The sequence below is a fragment of the Diprion similis genome, chromosome 4, assembly GCF_021155765.1.
Source record: "Diprion similis isolate iyDipSimi1 chromosome 4, iyDipSimi1.1, whole genome shotgun sequence".
NCBI classification, from domain to species: Eukaryota; Metazoa; Arthropoda; class Insecta; order Hymenoptera; family Diprionidae; genus Diprion; species Diprion similis.
The window spans coordinates 23,337,486-23,362,131 of record NC_060108.1 but is presented as its reverse complement, the minus strand read 5'-3'; the positions used below and the strand labels follow the sequence as shown (position 1 = coordinate 23,362,131).

At 36.1% G+C, this 24,646-nt stretch overlaps 1 protein-coding gene across 4 annotated transcripts in view; it reads right to left on the bottom strand.

Annotated features, from left to right (window-relative positions):
* Nucleotides 1–24,646, bottom strand: part of LOC124405487 (serine/threonine-protein kinase tricornered) — a 118,487-nt gene that overhangs the window by 45,999 nt on the left and 47,842 nt on the right. Inside the window, exon 1 of one of the 4 annotated variants that reach the window (XM_046880413.1) lies at nt 10,473–10,640. The exons of the other annotated variants lie outside the window; for them this stretch is intronic. Within the exon in view, the coding sequence (XP_046736369.1) occupies nt 10,473–10,560 (88 nt within the window). The 5' untranslated portion in view covers nt 10,561–10,640. Of the gene's footprint in view, nt 1–10,472; nt 10,641–24,646 lie in introns of those variants that run through there. 4 annotated transcript variants of the gene reach the window in all.

The following is a 24,646-nucleotide window of genomic DNA, read 5'->3' as shown; positions in this document are numbered from 1 at the left end:
CAGGATATGAACTCTAATGGGTGGCTGTATTGAAAAAGCTTTTATAATTTTGGCACCGAAATTTCTGCATATAATAAGAATTATTTTTGTAACGGTAGCAGGTAGATAATTTCTTCCAAACATAATTAGGGAAGATAAGTTAATAATAAAGAAGTACATAACCTAACCTAACACACATTTTCCCAGAGATTCAAGGCTAAAGCGATACATATTTTGTCTTCACTACTGCAAATCCCTGCCAAATTTTCTTAAAAAATTTATCACCATTTTTCATCGAACATCGAATCCACGACCCAACGTACGTTTAGTTAAAAAAAAATTACATTACGACGCCGCTAATAAGGGTAACCTTGGTACCTTCTACCACGTGGCTGACTTGACGTCATGAAGACTCGTTCCATCAATTAGAATAGCCGGTATTGCGTGAACCTACATAGGCAGATTACACAAGCCTATGTATACAACAAACTGCCATCAGCAAAGCTGTTCGAGCAAAACGCTATTCCCGAAGTTGAGGAAACTAGCGGACGCGCCAAAAATTGTAATTCCAAGAAAAGATAGAGAGAGAAAAAAAAAGAAACTATCCACAGTACGAAATATGCGACCCTCAGGTTAGATTTAGAATCTTACGAGTATAATTATTTAAACAACGGGTACCGTGTTTGGTAATTTATTATGTTTACATGATTTGATAGTTCAGGTGTGAAAATAGTGTAACGATAAACTGAGAAGAAGTCGTGAGTGAGGTTAGGTATGTTGCCATTTGTTTTAGAATCTCAAATTTTTTTAGAAAAATTAGTCGAACACAATTTTTCTCGTTACACGTTACATACCTACGTATACTATGTCGAAAACCATCTATAACCGTTAAATTTTGCAATATTGAATATGCTTGAAGCCATCACCTCTCGCCTAACTATGTCAAACTGTACCGAAGTCCGTAGCTTCAAGGTTCGAAAATAGAAACAGGAATATCTTATGTATCTGCGCGGTGCGACCTTTCGTCGCTAGTAAACTCACTCGAGGAAGATCATTTTTCCACCGTTAACGAAATAATCTCAGTGTAAATCTGGACAAGTAAAAAGAGACGAAGCACCGATTACTTTTTTCTCTTCTTTCTCTCATTTCTGAGATGAATAAAATTCGCGTGTTACTCGATCAATTTCTACTAAATTGCAGTATACATATATATATATATGTATAATATTACATTAGCTGCTTTGTAACTTCCCATTGAAATTTTTCTCGATCTAGATCGTAAATACGAAGATCAAAGAGGGTATTAACCATACACGATCGCATGTATTATTCAAATCTGCGACATTTTGTCCCATATTTTGCCGATTTTTCTAAACTTGTTTTATTTTATCGAAGAAAAAGCTGTTATTTTCAAATAACTAAAGTTGTCGAGAACTGTCGCATTGTCGAATGTCCTTCCCACCTATAGTGATATTATGTAATCGATAAAGGAAATCAAGTCTATCGATAAATTCCGGAAACGTGCAAGGATTCGGAAGCGGAAGTTGATATTTGCCGAGAAAAGGGATGGAGGCCACCTTAATCACGGTTTATGCTGTACAGGCCTCCACTGTTCTTATTATTATTCTTTACACCGTAAATGAAAAACTTGTTTCTAGGTAAAAAAAAAAAAAAATGAAAATTACCTCTTTTTTTTTGATACAGTCATAATCTAATAATTGTGACGATAATTTTATTTCAGTGAAACAATAAAATTAATTTTATAATTGAAAAAAAACAAAAAATGTAGCTTAAACTGAATGAACAAATTTACTTTGGTTTAATTACCACAAAATGTATCAATGACAATTCAATATGACCCAAAAGCAGTAAACGGTGACAATGCAATAACATTTACATTTATATATAAATATATCCTGCTGTCGCATTTTATGTGAGAAATATCGTTCAAGAGATGATTCAAGAACTGTTCAATAGATGCTGAGAACATGGCAGAGAATATCTGTGAAACAAAGGAAACGAGGCCTGCTTCTGCTTCTCCTCTCGACTCTCGACTCTCGACTCTATCGCTTCTCCCTTGCCTACCGCGTCTCCTGGACACGACGAAATCTAGGCTGTCTCCGTGGTAACAGGGACGAACGAACGAACGAACGAACCTCGGATGAAGAGGATGAAAATGCTTTCCCTCCTCCTCTATCCTCTTCTCTGCCATTCAGCCTTTCAGCCAGCAGCTGGTGCAGGAGAAATCAGGGAGAATGGAGAGAGAGAAAAGAGGCTGTCTCTGCTACTAGCTCTTCGCTCATCGCACCCTCTCCCATACAAGATCAGATGTTCACCGAAAAATCAATAATCTTCTCTTACTATGTCTCCCCGATGAAAGAGAGAGAGACAAAGCGAATCAGCGTGAGAGGGAGGGAGAAAAAGGACTTCTCAGCTAACGTCAAGAACTCGCGATCTCGTTATCTTCAGTTCGATGCATTAGATCACTAATTGTTTAGATATATATTATATAGTAAAAATATCTAAAAACAATTTTCCAGAAAATTTTTCTATTCCACGTTAGCATCTCCGAAGAAAAAAAAAAAAAGGATTTAAAAATTTTAGACCGTTGTTTTTGCTGCTACAGCAGAGTCGAAAAAAGCAAAAGAACAAAAAGATAAAGATAAAGGGTGTGGAAATTTTTTTTATTAAAAAGACAAAGAACCGATTGATTAATTAAAGTGTCACCTTGAAATTATGTACATAATGTATATGTATAAGAATGTACGTAGAGTACATTTGCGGTGACGAAGTAACACCGTCGAAATAAAACGAAAACGTAAAAAAAACTTCGAAACGTCTCGAACGCACGAAATTTCAAAGTTAGTCGCGGGCTGGGAGATAAGATAACCGTTTAAAGGTGAATGAAAGAAACTGCAATAAATAACGCGAATTAGAAATGAATAAATTGAGAATTTCGCGTGAAAAAATTGTACATATATAAAAATATATAATGTAGGTATAATAGCTTGGTATTCTACCACGACTCTTGGAGATGACAAAAAAAAAAGAAGGGAAAGGAAAGGAAAAGAAAATAGAAACACGCAACATATAGGAGAATTAATTTAAACCAGAGATAACGAAGCAGCGACGATCGGTTAATTGACAAATTTACCAAGTAATTTCAATCCGTTATCGATTTTCTGTACGTACGAGTAAATAATCGCGTTTATAGGTATACGTATATATACATATATATATATGAGGCTTAGCAGCAAGACGCCTATAACATACGCCCACCCATCCCTCACACCCACATTCGAAATTAATTACATCATAATCTGGAATGATCGAGTTAATTAGAAGATAAATTAGGATCTGATGGACTTGACAAAAACAAATAGTGCATAAGGTGAAAAAAACTTGCAACTTCGAAAATCTCAGTATATTATTGTTATACACAATGACTGTGTACAATTTTACTATACAACCGTCGTCGCAGAATTTGTTAATTAAACAAAGAAACTCTTGGACTGATGACGTAACAAAGGATTTTTTTTTTCTTCTTCTTCTTCACGTTTCGCTAGCCGAGCCGAGAATCGTTTTTCTCTGTCGTTAAGAAAGAAGAAGCAAAATGAAGAAAAAGTACAACGAGTACAAACGCAAAAAAGACAAAGTTTCTGTCGCTGCGCCAAAGAAAAAAAAAATCTTTATATAACATCGAGTTAAATGCTTTTAAGTAACAACAACTGAAAAAAGAAAGGGGTAAAAAAAAAAATCGGCAAACCTTTCGATAAAGTTAAATACGAGAGAAAAAATTGAATTAAATTAATCGCGTGAATCGACAGAAGAATTTTATCGAGTACAAAAATTCCTCTTCTTCTTTGCAAAAAAACTTATGACTCGACGATATAAGAACATAATATAATATCGGTAAAAAAAATTTAATACTATTTCCGTCCCTCCTTAGCTTAACCCGAGAATTCGCATATCTGAAACGGGTTGCTGACGATCGCTAAATATCCATTTTGGCGAGCCTCTACGAGTGCATATTTAATATACATATATGTACCTACGTATATTATAAGTTTTTGCCCAATTTCCGAAATTCAGCGCGATTCGCTTTCACCTTTAAATTGACAATGAATTTACCTACGTACCAGCGAAAGATATTCAAATCGTTGAGAATCGTCGATGAATTGATCGAGAGTTTAATTTCATTGTCACAATAGAGATGGAAAAAAGAAAAAGTAATCTCAAGAATCGCGACAATTAAACGTAAAAATAATTGCTAGTGTTTTAAATACTTTGATTCTCAATTTATCGCGTATTGTTTTCTTTTTTTCCTTCTTTCTTCCTTTCTTTAATAAAACTAAAGCAATTCTGTCTTTCTGCAGCTTGTTTAAACAGCGAGAAATCACCGGCAGAAAATAATTCCGATTCCTTTTATACACAGTATAAGTGACTCTGCAGTTACAGCCAAGATATCGATTCGACTGTTATTCTTAAATTACATTTATTATTCACCATAAATTGGTATAAATTTTATATATTGCATACTGATTCAAGAAGTAAGGCAATGTCTGCATCTCAACGGAAAAAAAAAATTCAACCAAGCGTTTTAATTGTTTGCGATCAACGGAAATAATAAGCATAGTAATTAAGTAAATCACTTACAGATACATTGAAGAAATGTAAAAATATTTTCAACATTTATAATCTATAATCAATCCATTATACACATATATATATATATATATACGAATAATATGTATAATATCGTAATTATATAAAAGTTCGGTAAAACCGTATTATAGTATGAAAAAAAATTTTTTTTTAAACTTTCACACTGTTTATAAAAAAATATATCGACCTGAACACCGTGTGGGTGAAAATTGACACAGCTGATGACGAAAAGAACGGCACGGCGCAGAGGGGAAAAAAACCCGACGAACCTTTGTCACTTAGATTGAGACAATTTATTCCCGCGGGTGGGTTCAATCCTTCGCAATTTAATACCAACGATCCATCAATCTCTCTTACCATTATCTTTATACACATATATACCTGCGTAAGTATAAGTCAAAACTGGCATAATAATGATACAATAAAACATCTCCGCACGTGGATTATATTATATAATTTGAAAATGAAAGACGTTCTAATCATCAGCGAAGATAAACAGAAAGAGAGAGAGATAGAGAGAGAGAGAAAGATTATTATATATAAAAAAAAAATTTGAATAAATGAATTTTTAAGTTTTTGATGTGATAATAATAATAACAATAATAATAATAATTGTATAATAAAACGGAATAAAAACGGTCGTAATTGAGCAAAGAACTGTGGGTTCGTCATTCTCGAGCGAGTTGAATTCCAAGAGCCGGTGGTAATTAAGAATGAATAAACATAATGGTAATGAATGAACGGAGTTCAGAGGTTGGGTTGGTTTGACCTAGGTAAATGCGGTGGAGAATTTCCACCTTGACCCCGTTTCCCGTGAGCTTTACTTACAAGCCCAACCCCCGATGCTGACATTGCTGCACCCCTAACCGCGAAATGCGGCAGCGTGGAAGGCAGAGTGCCAACAAACTACCCCAGATACGAAACTCGATAAAAATCCAAATCAGAACGAACCAGCTGGAAGCTTGCTGCAGTAATATTATAAGAACTCCAGAAATCCAAACGTCCTTTATGCATAATGCGTTACAGCGTTTAAGCTGGCATAAACGATGAATAATTATTAGCTTGTAAAATAATGTCGGGGTGAAGAATTTTTCAAGAAAATTATATTATTATACGTTTAAAATAAAATGATAGTTTCTCTATATTTTTAAAACTTGTAGGTATATTAAGTGGTAATAAAATAAATATAACACTTATACATTATAACTTTGTTGAAAATATAAATATGTATAATAAATTATTAACAAAAATATATCTGTGTTGCAGCATCTAGCGGTACATAATATTAAATCGAAACATATTACTGTACATACATATTACAGGAATAATTATTTCGATTAGTTACTCGAGATGTGATTGGATTTTCATCCCACGCACACGCGAGCACACGCGAGCGCGCGCGATTCGACTTTTATTATGCGGAATAATATTACGCCACTCGGTGTCCATTTATATGCATAAATAACCGTTTATAAAACGATGTGTAAACCTGACGAACGTTGAAACGTTCAAGTGCTATACTACACGTACGTTTAAATATGTTTAAATATGTAGGCAATAATATGTGTCAAGCGATCGTCGCGTCGCGTTGTTCGCATGTTAGCTTCCGCCTTCGACACTTACACTTGCAAACGTAGCCGCCCACGAAGAGGGTCTCCGTCCCATGTTATAAATCGATAAATTATATTGCGTAAGCATAATGTTTTTACCCCGTATTTCGAAAATTTACAAGTCACCTGACTTCCTGTCCAATTATTTAAACTGTATTAACGTATAATTGTGAATAGATATTACCCAATTCGTAGAGCGATTCAATCGTGGAAATAAAATTATTTCCTTACTCAGTTATTTCGTGTACCTTTTATTCGTAATAAAATCAGAGACCTTTGAATAATCTACTCGTTATGCACATAATTATTTCCAAAGGAAATAATTTCGCCACCGTCGTGGGACGACTAAGACGACGATTCTGATAAATCGAAGATAAATTTCTGTCTCTCTCTCTCTCTTTTTTTTCAAGAGACATTGAACGAAGAAAAAACAATTAGCGATATATTATACAAGTATCTGAATTTTGTAAAACTCTTTTAGTTTATTCGTCGTAATCGATAATAGTGATCTCGCAAAATCCTTCGTTATAATCGTTATAAATTTTGTTTAATTTAACTTCGAAAAATAAAAACTGTAAATCAATGAACAACTAATAACCTTCAGTTACCAAAATCTGAATAATTCTTAAACGAGTTCCTTAAAGTTTTGAAGACTTGTGACTTAAATTTTCGCCTAAAAATATGAGCAATAATATTTGTAGAAAGCAGATGGATAATCGTTTGCATATTGTGGAATATCGTAAGAAGAACGATAATAATAATGATCAAATAATAATAATAATAATTACCATTAAAAAGAGAAGAATCACGCGACGATGGAGTAAAAAAAAGTTTTCAACACCGCGTTGCGGGAGGCCGTGAAAAATGCTTCGGGTGTACAGTGGAATGGAGTTGGAGGAATGATTAGTCACTCACGTACACGCTAACTGCTCCTATAGTGACTGAGATTCCTGACACGTAGGTGTGCCCATTCCGGCCGAAACTCGATTCGATTTCAGAAGCCGGAACTAGAAACGGTGAAAAAAAATTAGGCCATTTCGAATCAATTCCATCTCATTTTATCACACCACCAAGGGCAAGACTTTTTCCCTATTTTCATTATCATTCCACGAGATTTAGTCGATGCTCGCCTAAAACCAACAAGCCTGGACATGTGTAGGTAATGAAATTTGGCCATAAGTAAAAAAAATGTCCTCATAGATTTTTCAAAAATATATATCTACACGGTAATTTACGTGAAAAGAATAACAATTATGTACGATTCATTTTAAAGTAAAGTAAAAAAAAAACTGCACGCATCAGGCGCTGGCGCAAATTAAAATGGTGTAATCCGCATAGCTGTTCGATGCAAATTAAGCCCAATTCACAAGAGCCGGTGGTTTCATTCGTCCGGTAATGGAAAGAGTAACGGTAGCAATTGAAACGTGCGAATTCGGCGTTTGAATTTTAATTATTCCTGCAGCGGGGCGGGAGGATACGAATTACCAGTTAGCCATATGACCTCGCGTGCCCAAACTCAATCCCGACTTGGATCGGTATTTGAGACTCGTCGCAATCAAGCGAAAATCAAATAAAATTAACGAGTAAACGCCGAAGAAAAAACGAATGACAAACCATGAATATGCGCGTTCACAATTATAGTAGAAGAAAACTGGTTAGTTCACGTATAGCTATATATGTATATATTTTTATACCAGCCGATTGCCAATTTCTGCAAGCAATCAAGATATAGAAGAATTTTTTCATCGTCAAACTTGCAAAAATTTTTCATCATTGTTCAACCCAAAAACTTATAAATCATTTTGTAAGAGGAGTATATTTAAGTAATTATATATCGATATCAGAGATGATCGGTAAAAAAAAAATATTTTTCACAAGATGAAATGAAAATTCGCGAAAGAAATTTTTTGTGAAAAAAAAAAAAAAAAAAAAAAAGTTGCATCCAGTTCAACTCGTACTTGTGTGCCTTGACTTTTTCTCTCGATCGACTGTTCTTTAAATGGAAAACAATCTCGAGTTATTGTAACGGCGATATATCTGAAGAGCTTTCGGTAACTCGATCGGTTTCAAATTTTTTTCAAGTACTCGCTGACATTGTAATGAGTATAAGTTACATCTTGAAATTGTACCGTAAAAATGTAAATATCAGGTAATGAATATCAAACGATGAGTACAGAATAAAAAATAACCGAAAGAAGAACGAAGAACTTCAAGAATTTTATGCAAAAGACCTCAATCACGATTATAATTAAGCTCTCCTCGCTGTTTATAATATATATATAACACTATATATGTATATATAATCAGGCGGGGACCCTTCAATGAGAAATGATTGAGAGGCTTTCTACGTCACTTGATTCGTTTTTCAACAGAGTTTCAAAGTCACGCAAAATATACAAAGATTAAAAAATAAAGAAGCACCGGTACAAGGTAAAGTAAAAGATAATCAACCATTTGCAATGAAGATTAGTTGAAAATAAATTGCTGGCTTAGAGATTGAAGAGTTTTTAAAACCACCCGAAAGAATTTTATCAATTTAAAGTATCTCAGATACACGCGGCTCTTGATAAAACCACGAAAAAAAAAAATTTCAACAAAATTGTTAACAAAATTGTTAACAAAATTAGCGTTCCTCTGGCATCGTCGTCAAATTTTTGCAGCAGTATAATGTGGAAACTATAAGTCTGGCATAAAAGTGTCAAATTCATCTGTGAAGCTATATTATAATAGATATAGCCGTGTTGACAGTTTTAGCTGCAAGTTTCTCTCTCTCTCTCTCTCTCTTTCTCTCTCTCTCTTGCGATACGACAGCGTGGAAATTTTCCACAAAACAAAATCAAATAAAATAAAATAAAATAAAACGCAAAGAAACAGGCGGGGTAAAAGGAGGAGGAAAAAAAAAAAAAAAAAAACTACAAGAACATTTCGGCTCTTACGTAAACTTGGTAAAAATAATATACCGCGAAACTACGCGGCCGCAAAAGCGTTATGCTACGGTAGCTCAACGACGAAGACTAAGGCAAAGACTAAGACGACTGTACACAAAGTCATCAAACCTCAGCGGCCACTAAAGCCACGTGTCGTTTTATACCTTGGTCCCCAAAAAAAATTTATAACAATGGGTCATTTTCACAGAAATAATTATGCAATACAGATAAATAATAATAATAATAATAATAAATTTTATATATATATCCAACGCTATGGAGACTTATAAAATATTATTCCTATAGGCGCAGAGAACCGGAAGTTACCGTACAGTCGAACAAACAACGTAACAAAAATCGACAACCGCGATCCCAGTTGAAAATTCAAAAGTGTAAATTGAATGGAAAACGAATAAGAAGAAACGTATAATGAGTACGTAAGGAGTGTCGACCACGTTTTTCGTGTGATATATAATTTCTCTAAATACGTGTATTTTTTTCCATTCCTCACCGTAAATTTTTTTAGTCAACAATTTTATGCCACGACCTGCAAATAGATCGTATTGTATATTCGATTTGAATTAGGCCATACAAATATAGTCACGGGTGAAAGTAGTAAATGTATAATAACGTCCTGCAAGGTGTGAGTCAGGAAATATATCCGTGAGTGACATTACGGCAGTACTTCCGGTAGAATTTTCAAACGTTCAGTATTCACGGTACGAAAATTTGAATTGTTTGGTCAGCCGTTGATGGATTTTTATTGATTATATGAAACGACCCCAGTAAAAATTCTCAATTTCTTTTTTAATATTTTTATACAACGATCTTCGGCGACATGAAGAAAAAACGTAAAAACGAAAAAGCTTAGAAAAATGATTACGATCTTGCGAATTATCGTAACGAGTCAGAAACGTGAATTCCGTACGGTCGAAAAAATGAACCGTAAAGTCTGGTAAATTAAAAGAAATCTGAAAATAAAGATTCGCTGTTTCGACTCGCGAGACGATTAAACGTGTCTCCAAGAGGTAGGTGTATATCGTCACGGTATATCAATGGCTGGTTGATTTATTCGAGCATATAATATATCAGAGAAAAACAGGTCCTTGTCATTTAGATAAACGTGAAGAGGCGGAGATATATCGAATGAATAAACACACAAGGATAAACGTGTACATAAAGGCATAGAAAAACCGAAGGTGAAGTCAAGATATGCACGGAATCACATTTATACAAACATGTTTACACATGTATGTGTAATAATATATATTCTACGTAAGAGACAACTCGCCTGAGAGATAGGATTTTGCGCACATCATGTATCCACACATTTGTCCGATCTTCGTCCAGACGGTCTTCAGTAATTCCGGATTATACATTTGCTCGGTTCCCTTCTTCACGCACACGACGATCAAATAAATAGCGTGAAAACCGCCAACACCGTGGATAAAACACCACCACCACCACCACCACCACCACCACCACAACTACTACCACCAGCACTTGATATTCTTTCTCAATTACCAATCAACTTCGACTCTTTCTTCAATTGCCTCGGCAATAAAAAATAAAGAGCAAACTCCGCACTTGCAAGCTGTTGCATAAACGATTCACCAACGTCTAAAACCGATGGTCACCAAAGTCCAAAATCTGGTCCTTTCTCACTATTCTTCTTTAACATTTCAAGGTAACAATGCAGACGACTTCCTCTTTGACATTGTTAAACCAACCGCGCGTACAATTGAAGTATCAAATATAATAAGATTCGTTGATCGACGTGAAAACCCGGTCCTGACGAGAAGTAGATCAATCCACGGAGCCCGATTCACTTCCGATAACTTTTTCACCACATTGCAATACCAAACACCATAATCTCACCCTGACACAGTATTCTCGAACAGCATGATTCGCGGTGTGCGTTTGTCTGTACACACATGAATACCGATTTTGTCCAAACCAAGGCGTACGTCGGTCAAGATAGAAAGAAAAAGGAACGAAGGAACGAACGACGAACGACGAGTAGTTCCACCTAGTAAAAGACTCCCGAGTATGTAACACCTGCCCGCTGCCACACATAGAGCAAAACGAATTCCTGTATCGTTCAACGACCGTTTAAACATTTACTAGAAACCCCGAGGTATAAGTCTCGAAGTCTAGTGAAGTGAACGCGAGGAGGTGGCCAGTCATTATTGTACGCTTGACTACTGCCGGTTCGCGGATGAATGTAACCGACTTACTGACTGCTGTCAGACACACAGAGACACAGTCAGTCGTTCGTTCGTTCGTTCGTTCGTCGTTCGTTCGTTCGTTCCCGGTTACCGTAGTGGTACACGGATGGGGGCTTCGTGCCCGTGCCCCATGCCCATGCCCATGCCCACGCTCCTATCTCCAACTAACTGCACGTGGACAACGAGAAGTTTTTCACGCGTGTGCGTGAGGCGTCAAAAGTGTGAGAGGAAGAATGGAATGGGAATGGAATGGAATGGAATGGAATGGAATGGAAGAGTGTGGGTACAACGCGAGTGTGCGAAGGTTTCCGAAGATGGTTGGTGTACGGGTGTACATATGTATAGTTTCATATCGCGTCTCGAACCCATGCCGAGCACTGCAACAGGCGAGACCAGACCAGACCAGACCATGCAACTCCCATACGGTGCCCTGGCGCGTTCTCCTTACACCTATAACCGGAGGAAGCGTTGTGGTGGTCTTGACGGACGTGACCAGCACGCCAAGACGCTGTTTTCCAAGGGGCTACTGCACTCTCGACACGCGGTAAAAATCATTAATATTTGACACCTCGGGTCCCCGAGACGACGACGTTGCCGCCCACTTCCTCCGTCATAATTCCGACATGTACTGACGTTTTTTTTTTTTTTTTTGTTTTTTTCTCGACCCCTAATTATCCACTTATTCTCGTTGTTTATTCCAACGTCCCCGACGTCGTTGGATTATTTTCGGGTTAAGATATCTTGAAAGAGATCGTTTTTCGTTTATTGTTCACTTATTGTTTCAAGTAACAATTTCATTCGAGTAACGTTAAACAATCGATGCTTGGTACCGTTACCTCGTACTACACAAGGAAAGGATAAAATCAACTTTCGTCGAAGAAGATCGCTAGTATCGTGGCGAAACACATTCGTACGAACGTGATAATTAATCAATTGATCATTTCTACCACTCTTCGAGTAACGTTCCTCTACTCCGATGATATACAACTTGTGCATGCTTACGTAAGAATACTCGCTTGCTTACGAGGCTAATCGTCCCGACCCACACCGTCGGAGAGTAGCAATTAGTTCATCAACTAGTTAAAGTTATACTTCGATGTAAGTTGCGAGTTATTCATAGAATATCACCGTATATACGAGTTTGCGAATACCGCATCACTAGGTCACGGTCAAAATTCGAAGACAAGTTCGAAAACACACATATATATATATATATATATATGTATATTGGTAAACTGAATATCATTTTATACCCTCAAGGTGTTTCCACGAGAAACGAAACTGTAGAACTAACTGCATAGTTACAGAGAATTTATTACAGTAAAATGAATTCACAATCAGTTATTCGTTATTATACATAGAAAGCGTGAATCGTCCTTCCGAAGAGTGGCTGCATTTGGGTATATTCAAGAGATCCGAACCGGCATGTTCTCCTTGAGCATCAACGTGTGTGAAGCATCCACTGATTAATGCTGATGAATCACGAGCACCAATAATGAAACATAAAGGCGCGAATGGATAGGCCGAACGAACAGGGCACGGGACCAGCGAATGATACGTAAAATGGTCGGGGTTCAAGCCGTTTGGCCCCAATCGCCGGTCCTGCGATGACGTCATCGATATAATCTTGAACGCGTGTCAACTAACTGTACTCTGTAAATGAGGAAGACGGGGCACGATACCTACCTACGCAGCAGGGTGGAGCAAAAATGGAAGATTTTTGAAAATCGATGTGACCGGGTGTGCAAAAGTTGCGGGTACGCGTGTGGATTTAGATAATTTTTTTCCGCACCCCAAAAGTCGAGAACCTAAATTCCGGCAAACGTTTTGAAGTCTCGATTTTATCGATCAATTAAAAATTCATGCTTTTTCCGTAGGTACTTATATGCGAATGCACGATTATTATGTTCACTTCGTTTGCATTAAATTGGTATATTCTGAAATGAAATGAATCGAAATTCAAATCATCGAAAAACCTGCAGAATAACGCAAATTTATAGTGATAAGAAATGAAATCTTGCATTTTTCGCATTCATTGAATCTTTTTCAATTTCCTGGAAGTAAACGATAATGAACGTTGAAAAATTGTCTCAATATATAATCCGATATCAAAACTATTATTACTAATCTATTACCGAATCGATCATAAATTTCGAAGTGAAGTTGAAGCCTGCGAGCTTCTTCTTCGTTTTACACTTTATACGTTACTGCATTGTATTAATATTTTTTAGACAATCCCTTTATTCGCGTGTCTATGCTCAGCAGAAACGACTTTGATTGAGAAAAAAACTATTTTCCGCTCTTCTGACTCTTTGACTAAACAATTTCAATTGCATTTCAAGCTTTCTATCCGTCGCTTTCTATTCACATCGTCGTGTGGTGTAGATAATTGCAGGTGGAGCTTATTTCTAACTCGTTATTTTCCTTTTTCTATATAACTGGTTGATATTATACGAACTCCAATTTGAAGCTTAAACTCCTTTCTTCCGCAATTTATTTTCATCGATCCTATATACCAACGTATGTTGAAAGTTTCGACCAAAGAGAGAATGAAAAAAAGAGAAAGAGAGAGGTGCAAAATTCTTTTCATCAAATTTTCAATTTCGAACGTTACAGATATTCTACACGATAGGTACGCCTAATCGAGAAACCGATAACTAATGTAAAAATGAATGTCAAGTAAGGCGCGATAGCGCGTTGAATTCAATTATGATCGCAATTAGCCGATCGAAAGTTGAAACTCGTTGAGGCTTATTATTATAGGTATATGCACACCTCGTGCACACACGTAATTACACATATACGTACAACACAAAACCGATATAAGTATATAATTACACGAGAGTAAAAGTAAGAGCGAGAAGAAAATCAGATTAGCATTCAGTTGAGAAATACAGTTGAAACTATCCATACATACATACATACATACATACATACATACATATATATATATATATATAATGATAAATTTCAAAGGTCCCTGCAAGACGATGCATTTAATCCACAAACGTTTATAAATGTATTAAGCAGCTGCTGCACATTGCAATAAGCCTTCAAACCTTTGTGCTGCAATTAAGTAAAAATGCATATTTAAATAAATAATATGACGAAAAAAATCTTTTGCTTAATCCTATAATAATATCCTTATACATATACATACACCGACGATTTTTCACGATACCTCAGAGGTTGTCTTTTTTTTTTATTGATACATGCTTTTCCCTTCCTTAATTACAATACGCCGGACAAGCGTAAAACCCATGAATAGGCAGGTGTATAGTATAGATTAAAACGCGGGTTATAGAAAAAGTAGAGACGTGATCGCAACGTGAGTGTAACTAGGTACACAGCTCCCTCGTCAAGACACACCTGTGCCAACAAAACTAGTTGGCATATGTACGTACACGCGTGATTATATATAAACACACACATACACACACGTTTACACAATTCTGCAAACAATTATTTAATTATAACAGCGAAGAAAGTGCGTATATTCCTACATATAGATATATGTTTACATATTGTACCCTAAACTTTCAAGCGCGGATATAATAATAATAATAATAATAATAGCCGTTCAACAATGAGACGGAGGCAGAAATTACATTTTCCAATTACAATGCAAAGCAGAACTAAATAAACTGACTACCGTTTTAAACTAACGATGAACTTGTCTTTTTAAGGTGTATCATATATACATATTGCAACCATGAGTCGCAATTTCGGCAACTCATTTTCCCGTTCAAGCCGTTCCCGATCAAGTGATTAATTCTTTAAACAGGGAAAGAGGAAAGAAAAAAAATTTTCAAGCTACTTTTCGCTAACGAAGACGCGTATAATGTGTAAAAAATAAACTTGGAAACGTTCCACCACTCGTCAAATTCAGCAGCTGTAGACGGCGGTGATTCAATTTTCAGTCCTCGTAAAGCCATGAATGCGGGAATTCTCGATTTTACCTCTAACGACGAAAAAAGTTTGTTTATCGACGTCTGACTTGCCTATATATTATATTATATATGTATATATAAATATATCATCTGACACGCACCCTGCAGAGAAATATATACTATATTACATAGATAACGAGCGACGAGCCTAAATGGCGTTATAACGGGACTTTGCCTCGTTATGAAACAGCTCCACAGGTGTATATATATATATACATACATATGCATACGAGGTGGGTGCCTGTAACTACGAAAAGATTGAAATACTTGAAAGCCTTCCGCGACGTATGGAAAAGTTTTGAAATTCTTGTCTAGTCGCTGTAGAATGAGCGTTGAAATGCCCTGTTTTCAATATCGCATTCATACACGTCGATGTGTGGCGTGAAAATATTATTTAGAACCAACGATCATCGTTTCTGTATTATCGTGATGAAAGATGCCCCCTCCCCTCCTATAATGTTTGTCAAATTTTCACCCTGACGTTGACACGCACTGTTAAAAATTATTGTGAATTTATTACACATTTACTGTGCAAAAGAGTTGTCAACTGACGAAATAAGGTCGTCAATTTACAAAAAATTCGATGCAACGACGTGAATTGTTATAGAGTATTTGTCTTAAAATTGCAATGATAATTTTTGATTTTACTAAAACCTCGTAAGAAAAAACAGAAAAAAGTCATTTGAATTTTCTAAATTGTGTAGTAAATTTATTGTACTTATAAATTGAATAAGCATTAAATGTATGGTGAATTCACGTTTCCGTATCCGAAAAAAAAACTTCCAGTACCTAAAATGGATGAGGTTCCATACAGAAATTTGTATCAGTGCGCTGTGCAGGAAACGCGCTGTTACAAAAGCAGTTAAGCCAATTTACGCGGTAGAAAAAAATCTTAAAACTATGACGAGAGAATATTTTAACAAACGTATTCACGTTTGATCTCTAATCTCATCGTCAGAGATTTTATTCTCAAGAATACACGTCGTTTTAGGGGCGTAAATTTTTTTTATATATATAGGTATATATAAAGACATATTTAAGTAAACCAAAAAAGTGCAAAAGTAAATTCAGAAAACCGAATATAGAGCATGATCTCAAAAAGAATTTATATATACATCTTCCCCGGAGAAAGTCACGTGACCGAGCGGAAGCGTTCATATCGAAACGTCCGTCAGGCGGATATCAAGGGAATGATCGATGGCCTGCATAGCATTATCAGATACTAGATATATGGAAAGACATTTCGCTGGCGCCAGTTTCAGAAGAAAACCATGTATTTGTCATCTCCTCTCGTCTCCCCTTCTCTTCTCCGTGGTTGGATTATTAGATGAGGTAGTATTTTGATTTTGGTTTTTTTGTTTTTTGAAAAACCTGCTGGAATAAATATAACGACGTTTGGTTGAGTCGAACTTTAACGAAGGAACGAAGTTTCGAAAATGTTGAAAACCCGGCGATTCAAAGTAGCGAAAAGTAAATTTTCCGATAGTGCAAAATTCCGAAAAATAAAATACAGGACTCACACACAGGATAGACTAACACAACAAGTGGAGCTAAAAGATCAGAAAAACCGAAACTCAAAATGACCAGAATTCCAAACGTAAAAATATCAAAAGTCCAAAACAAAGAAAGATCAAAGTGGTGAAATTTCTGCAAACCAAAAACTCATAGAACTAAAAATCTTCGATCATTCGGAATTTCGATGCTTCGGATTTAAATTTTTTTTCTCAATTTCGCATTTTCGGAACTTTGACTCGTCAACGTTCTGCCCTCTCGAAACTTTGACACTGTCGGATTCAGACCATTCAAAACTTAAATATTTCATAAAATTTTCATTTCTTTACTCAAACTCTCGCCACAAAAAAATCCGGAATTCGATGATTTCAGAATTATAAAAAATCGAAATTTCAACCCCGGCCAAAGTCGATGCCTGAGGTGTTTAAACCCTTCGAAACACATACTCGCCACAGCACAAACTGAAACGCTTCTAGCCAAAGTGAAGAAAGATCGTCTCTCGATACTCTTTCCGTCCGTCGTCGTTACAAGTCGAGTGCATCGATGGCCAAGTTTGCTACACTGCAAATAGCTTCACATGCACCGATTTACAGAGAGGAAATTATACGAGATCCGAATTCGCATCCTCGGCGATAAAAGCTAAGAACCAGACGAAGGTTAACGGCGATTCGCTCTCGCGAAGAAGAAGTTTCGCGAAAGCTGCTGCTGCTGGGCAATTAAGTCTGGGGTTCAAGTACCTCAGAGCTGTGAGTGCCGTTCCTCCTCGGTTCCTTTATATATTTTTATACATATATATGTATATATAGGTATATATATATATGAGACAATGAGTACATACGCCTCGATCACAGGGTACTTGTCTTTCTGCACTTCGTGTTAACACAATCTCATTCTCTCTCTCGTTCTGCGTTATCACCGCGTGTACAGACAGTCAAACAGGAAGTAAGCAAGCACAGAGAGGAACGACGGACGGACAACCGGTCATTATTTCTATTTTCCACGCTACCTTTTCACGCCGCGCTGCAGAACATCTCGCGAATTAAATCTCTTTTGTTTTTTATAATGTACATATAAGTATATAACATCTTGGTTGAAAGAAACCGTTGAAAAATAAGAAAATCATGACGATAGTAGAAAAAAAAAAAAAAAAAAAAAAAAAGAGAAAAAAAAACATACGTATCTGCCGCAGAAATGTGAAAACAAAGTAGATATCTCGATTATTTAGGTAAGTGAGAATACTTAGGAAAATCTAAAATAAATTTCTCGGTGGTAAAATATTCATCGGACAGCCTGTTTTTTTTCTTGTATTCTTCACATTTTCTTCTTGTTAATTTCGCGCGAGCTGTGAAAGAATTTACAAGTCTGAACATCACGGTCGTCGTGCGATTTCGACGCCGCCAACGTCTCTCGTTGAATGAGATAACGAAGCTAGACAGTCTCTGCCAAAATTGTTTTCGATCCAACCAATCGACATGACGGATTGCGCCACGCGATTATGACAAAGAATTAATTTTAGTCAACGACGAGTTTGCATATTTACTACAATCAAGGACAGGCTAAAATCAAGCACTTTACGCTACCTGTTAAAATATACCGCAGCACGAATAAAATTTACGCGATGATTTCAACTTTCAGGATACTACTAATAGTAAAAACCCAATAATGGTGCCCATCGTTAGTCAAATTTAATAAACTTGTAGCAATTAAATAATTATTGACGTATTATTAAAACTGTAGTTATAATTTGCAAATTCTCTTTCATTAGATGCGAATTACGTATAAAACGTAATTCATATTATCCAGCCAGAATCCAGATAATATTCCACAGGAATAGAAAATGTCCTGCGACAATAACGCGTCCCTCCAGGAAGTCCGCAAGTTACGCTCCGGTGGTGAATGGTGGATACATGTAGGTATAGGTACGTAGATATAACAACCAACAACAGCAACAAAACAATACCAACATGTAAAAACTAATTACTCTGCACGCATTGTTAATCCCACCGCCGCCGCCGCCGCCGCCGCATCAGTTGTCACCGGGAAACTCGTTGGCCTCGGTATTATTTAAATAGTTTATATAGGAAGAAAAAGTAGCAGAGGGTTCAGAGTGAGATTAACAGCACGGTATAGAATCCAATGAAACTTTCAATTCATTTGATCACTCCTCCTTCCTCCTTGAGACATTCTTATGTACACCTAAGTATTATAACACATAACGAGCGATTGTAAAATACGTAAAGAAAATCACGGACGATGAACAAACGAACAATGAAATATAATTTCGTGGTATACATATAAGAAAGGAAGTATATAAATGATGAAATTAGATTTCTGCTTTCGCTTACGGTTTGAAAAAGGATAAAAAGAAAAAGGAAAAAACAAACAAAAAGAAAAACAGTGAGTCTAAAAATGTGGAGCGTAAGAAAAAAAGCAATGAAAAAAAAAAAAAAAAAAAAAATTACGTTCCGCCTGAAGTATGTAACTATATTTTACACGGTATGAAAACGTATTATAAAAGCAGCGCGCCATTTTGCCGGATATTATACACAAGGGTGTTTAAAAATGTTACATTATTTATACCAACAAGATATCGCAAGTGTGTGTTGCTTGGAACGACGCCGAACTAGAATTTGAAAAAAAAAAAAAAAAAAACGGAACAAAATTTGAAGAATTCTAAGCACCGCGGATATACACGTAAGCAGATTATCAGCTGCACCCAGCATCAGCAAAGAGACGTAATGAAAACCGCGGGTGAAATTTATCGAACAAACAAAGCGGAAGAAGAAAAAACATCGCTACGGTACACCGCCGGAGAGACAGATGATTAGGCCTTCGTGAGAGCGTGACAATAATTGACAGTAAGACGGAAAGGAGAAGAGAGAAGAGAAGAGGAGAGAAAAGGAGGAGATCTGGATAAACAATAACCCGGTTTACGCGAATCAGCGCAAACAATCAATTTATAAACCTGCAGCCAATCGAAAAGCGAGCGCTGTGCTTACGCTACGTATTTCGATGTCAATTATTGGAGAATTTGGACCCCGAAATCGATCACCTTTTCCAATAGTCCAACAAGTGAATGATTCAGGTCAGTTATAATAATAATAATAACAATAGTGTAATAGCAATAGTGTAATACTGATAATAGATAATAATAATAATAATAAACATCTGTCGATCTCGAAAGATCAGCTGCTGCTCGACGCCTTGAAGGAACCCAAGTAGAGTCTTTTCTTCGCCTATTTATTTATTTATTTATTTGAGAAATAAAAAGGGATACCAACATCTGAAATGGGTTATGGGAGGAAGGACCTTGTCGATTCAGTCATTCGTTCCATACGTATGAACTAAACAAAACGGAAATCCTGCAGCCACTAATGGTATAAACGATGGCGTTCACATACTTGCACTCGCACCTATCATTGAACTAAAGGACGAATTATTTATCGACGTTCAATTGAATTCAGCTGCAACAGGCATCCTGAGGCCTTCGTCGATAATTCGACTTCCGTCTCTCCGTCAATCCCATACGTCTTCTTTTTTTTTTTTTTTTTTCCCTTCCTCTGTCAATTAGTTTCACCTGATTCTTTTAGTTAAATTAGTTTTTCTTATTACGTATAATATAACAAGTATACATCCTGCAGTCCAAAAATCAGTCGTTTTGCGAACACGTTGGCCTTGCAAGAATCTATCAGCGACGACAAAGACTAAAATATTATATATCATACACATGAAAATAGGCAGAATAATGCCGGATTTTCACTATAAATTTCGTAAGTTTGAAAAGTAGTAAAAATCCAGTGAAACTAGTTGCTATTATTTTATCGTATACATATATCAAACGCGGATTTCCGCGATTTATCGGAGGACAATCGACCGATGAATAGGCGTTGAACCTTCAACGTGAGCCAATTAATTACCGATGACGTCAATTTTCCACGATGCAGCTGCAGTCCGCGACAGAATGTTTTCAATACATGTTCCCATAACGCTGCATTTTTCGTTTTATCATTTCATTCACAGTAAGAATCGAAAAATTGTTTTTCCATGGAATAGTTTGACTAAAAACACCGCAGTTAGACATCAGCTCGGCAGTGACACACGAAAATACTTAGACACAGCATGAATAGTAGTTTTTGGGTCAAGGTGTAAAGAAGAGCTCGTACCTAATGACATGATACGAGCAACAGCCATACGTGAACATATAAATATATACGTACATTTATTGTACACAGAAATCCGCTTTACTAACCATCGAACGTACAGAAAAATGTCAAAAAACGAAAAAAAATTTCACACCCGCCAACAGTCAAACATGGTGAACGACACGTCGTCATCCTTCAAGACGACGAAATTTCGACACACGAGTCTCTGAATTCATTACGCTTCGACTGAACAGATTTCTCACATAGAAGGCAAAACCGCAAGGTCGTATTTAGTGTTGCAGTGAAAGAATTTCGTTACAGAATACATCGGAACGATGAAGAGAGAGAGAAACAAAAAAAAAAAATAATAATTATCAAAGAAAATAGAGAAGCAACGTAGAACGTTTCAGTAGAATTCATTCCCGCATAAGTTTTTAGTTTTATTTGTAAAAACGTAATTCCCTGAGAATTCCAGGTCTTCCAGGCCAGAATCATTATTATTTATCCACTTTGTTAGCACCTAAACAATAAATGAAAAATATGACTATAAATGACTAAGAGTCGTACAATTTTTAAGAAATCAGGGCTTGGTTCATGACCATTGCCTGAGAGTTGAAAGAATAATATTATTTTTCTCGCCAAATGGAAAAATTTCTATGAATCTCGAACGAAAATTAGTATATTCCACATACGAAATAAAATTCGCTGAGATTTCCAGGTTTTTTCCAGGGTATATGAAATTTCCTGAGAATTCCCTGATTCCATAATTCCCATGAATACTGGACACCCTGGAAAAGGATAGCAGCATATACCTCAAGGCCTGAGGCGAGCAGCTACCAGCGAACAAACTGTGTGAAATCGCGTGTTTTCCCAGAGTTTGCAATTTGCAAATCGTGAACTTAGAAATACCCGTTCAGACTTTCAGAGGCGTTGATTAAATCCGCAATCGATACCTGCAGTTTCGTTGTAATTATTGATCAGCGCATAATCCATTCCCACAAGACCGACAGCAGCTATTCCATGGATATGTGGGTGTTGGTTACCTATAATGGCGGGTATAATTCGAGAGCAACAAAAGCAGAAGCATCATCGGATGTGAATTCGCATTGCAGCGTGGAAACATTTGGTGAAACTAGATTTTCGAATCGTTGAATGTTGAATAACGTTCGCCTGCATAAATATACTCGATGGATTTCAAAGGTTCATGATTTTCCGTTAACGTCACTCGATGGTTTTTTCTCTCTCTCTCTCTCTCTTCTCTATTGTTTTTTTCTTTTTGTTTGCTTTATTACACATAACTACGTACTCATAGGCAAATTAATCAAGTACGAAACTCTCGGAATAGTATTACCTAAACGCTGAAGGCCAAAAGTGAACTGAAAGGAACGAAGCGATCGGTCGGCCGGTGTTTTTCTCTTCATTGTTTAATATAATTGCACAAAAAAAAATCCTCAAATTAATTCGTTAAAGGAAGTCGAGTCTAAGTTTAGGGTTAAAGGAAAATTTTCCCAAATTTTTTCATTCCACTCTACATACATATTTGACTTCGTTCTTAATTCTATTTATAATTTTCATTCGTCGCGAGTCATTTATTTGTATACCTATAATGTGTTTATATTCTACATATATTTATTTGATAAAATTTCAAACTTTCTTAATTATTTTCCATGAAACCGTTTAATTCGTCTTCATTACCCTAAATTTCTTTTCTTCCCTTCCCCCCCATTTATTTTTATTTTTTAATTTTTTTTTTATTTTTTTCTCCATTTTCAAACAACTCTCGCGCTGTCTTTCTAGCACATACGTCAAACGTAATAATGGATGTTTCCGGTGCTGAATGATAAAAAAAAATTTTACTCAATGATAGATCCCCTCCCAACTTTCTCTGTTACATACACCTTGATTGTACTAGAATATGCAGGTATAAGTTACCAGAGGCAAGTACATATTGTGAAGTGAAAGAAACGAACAAATCGCAGGGTTTGGCATGTGGCGAATAATTGAGGACACGTGTGTCTTGAGAAGGAAAAAAAAAAAAAAAAAAACACTCATCATACGAAAAGAAACGTTATATCTACGTACATACGAAGAAGCGGAGAAAAAAGAAATACTCGTTTTTACCTACGATTATCCTCAATTTCGGGACGAACAAGCAAAGCAAGAAATAAAAACGGAACAAAAACGAAAAAAAGAAAAAGGTAAAACGCATATCACGAGTAAGAGAGATAGAAAGAAGAAAAAAACGAGAAGTGCGCGGTTTTTTTTTATTTTTTTTTTGTTTTTGTTTTTTTTTTTTTTTTTGCGAACGCCCAAAACGCCTCTAGCCCAGGTAACTTAACTGGAAAGTTTTCTCCGGTGAAAGGAATCAGACTGTGATTGACGCGTGAATTTTTTCTTCGCCTTTTCTTCTTTCCTCTTCTCTTTCTTTTTTCTTTCATTACTTTACTCCCCCCTCATCAACGTCACAGTTAACGATCATACGTATGTATAGTGTGGTACAATGATTTTACGTTTTCGATTTTCTGAAAACTTCATACGATCGATCTATAAAAATGATCGAAGCATCGGAAAACCATGAAACGTGCAAATTTTAATTAAATTGTCATATATGAATATTTAATTTGTAATTTTCAGTTTTTTTTTTTTTCAGTTAATAATGCACATTAGAAAGTGGCTCAGTAAACCACAAAAATTTTAGTGAATCTGCAGGGAAATTTTTCTTTCCAACCGCGTGAATACGTATTAACGATTAAACATTTCCACACCGGTGTTGAAGTATTTTTTTAAACAATTAAAAACACCAAATAACCGATTCCTATACGTACCGACGATTAGTCAAAGCAAAGAGCAAAGGATATTACGCCAACTTCCGGTTTGCCATGCTTTCTTAACACGCATGCGCGTCAGCCAACACCAGCAGCCAGAGGCTTAATCCGAAACACGCGATTTCAGTCCAACTAAGGTTAGTATAGGTGTGTATACACATATATATTATATATATATATATATAATACTGCACAGAGGATTTTCTATTATGGAAATTAGAACCTTGGCTGTTAATTAGTGAGGTAACCAACTTGAGAGGTTTTACGAATATAAACGCTGACGGCCTAACTTTCAACAATAAACTCACACTCAAGACGAAGAGCTACACGATAGCAACAACAACAGGCACAACAATAATAATAATAACAATAACAACAACAACAAAACAATTTATAATATATTGTCACGTTTTTCGCGGTTTACGTAAAATTAGCGATATTTAATTATAAAAAAAATTGTTCGCGACAAATTTTTTTTATTTTTCATTCCTTTGACAAAAACAGGTAAAACATAATTTCATTTTTTGAACTTTCAGTCTCGTTCACGTCGGTACATACAATGTATTGTTGAAAAAATTGATTATTCTTTCTCAATAAATGAGAGGGATTTATATACCTACAAGTATAAACGGCTCATACGACGTGATCCTAGCAAACGGTCTCCATATAGATTACATGAACTTTGACCGAAACTTGTGAAATTAGTTCAATTTAAAAAGTTGTCTTCTAACGATACGAACGGACTTCTTCTGCCGTGTATCCATCTCCAGGATCCCTATCGTATTTCACGTATATCGTGAAACTCGAC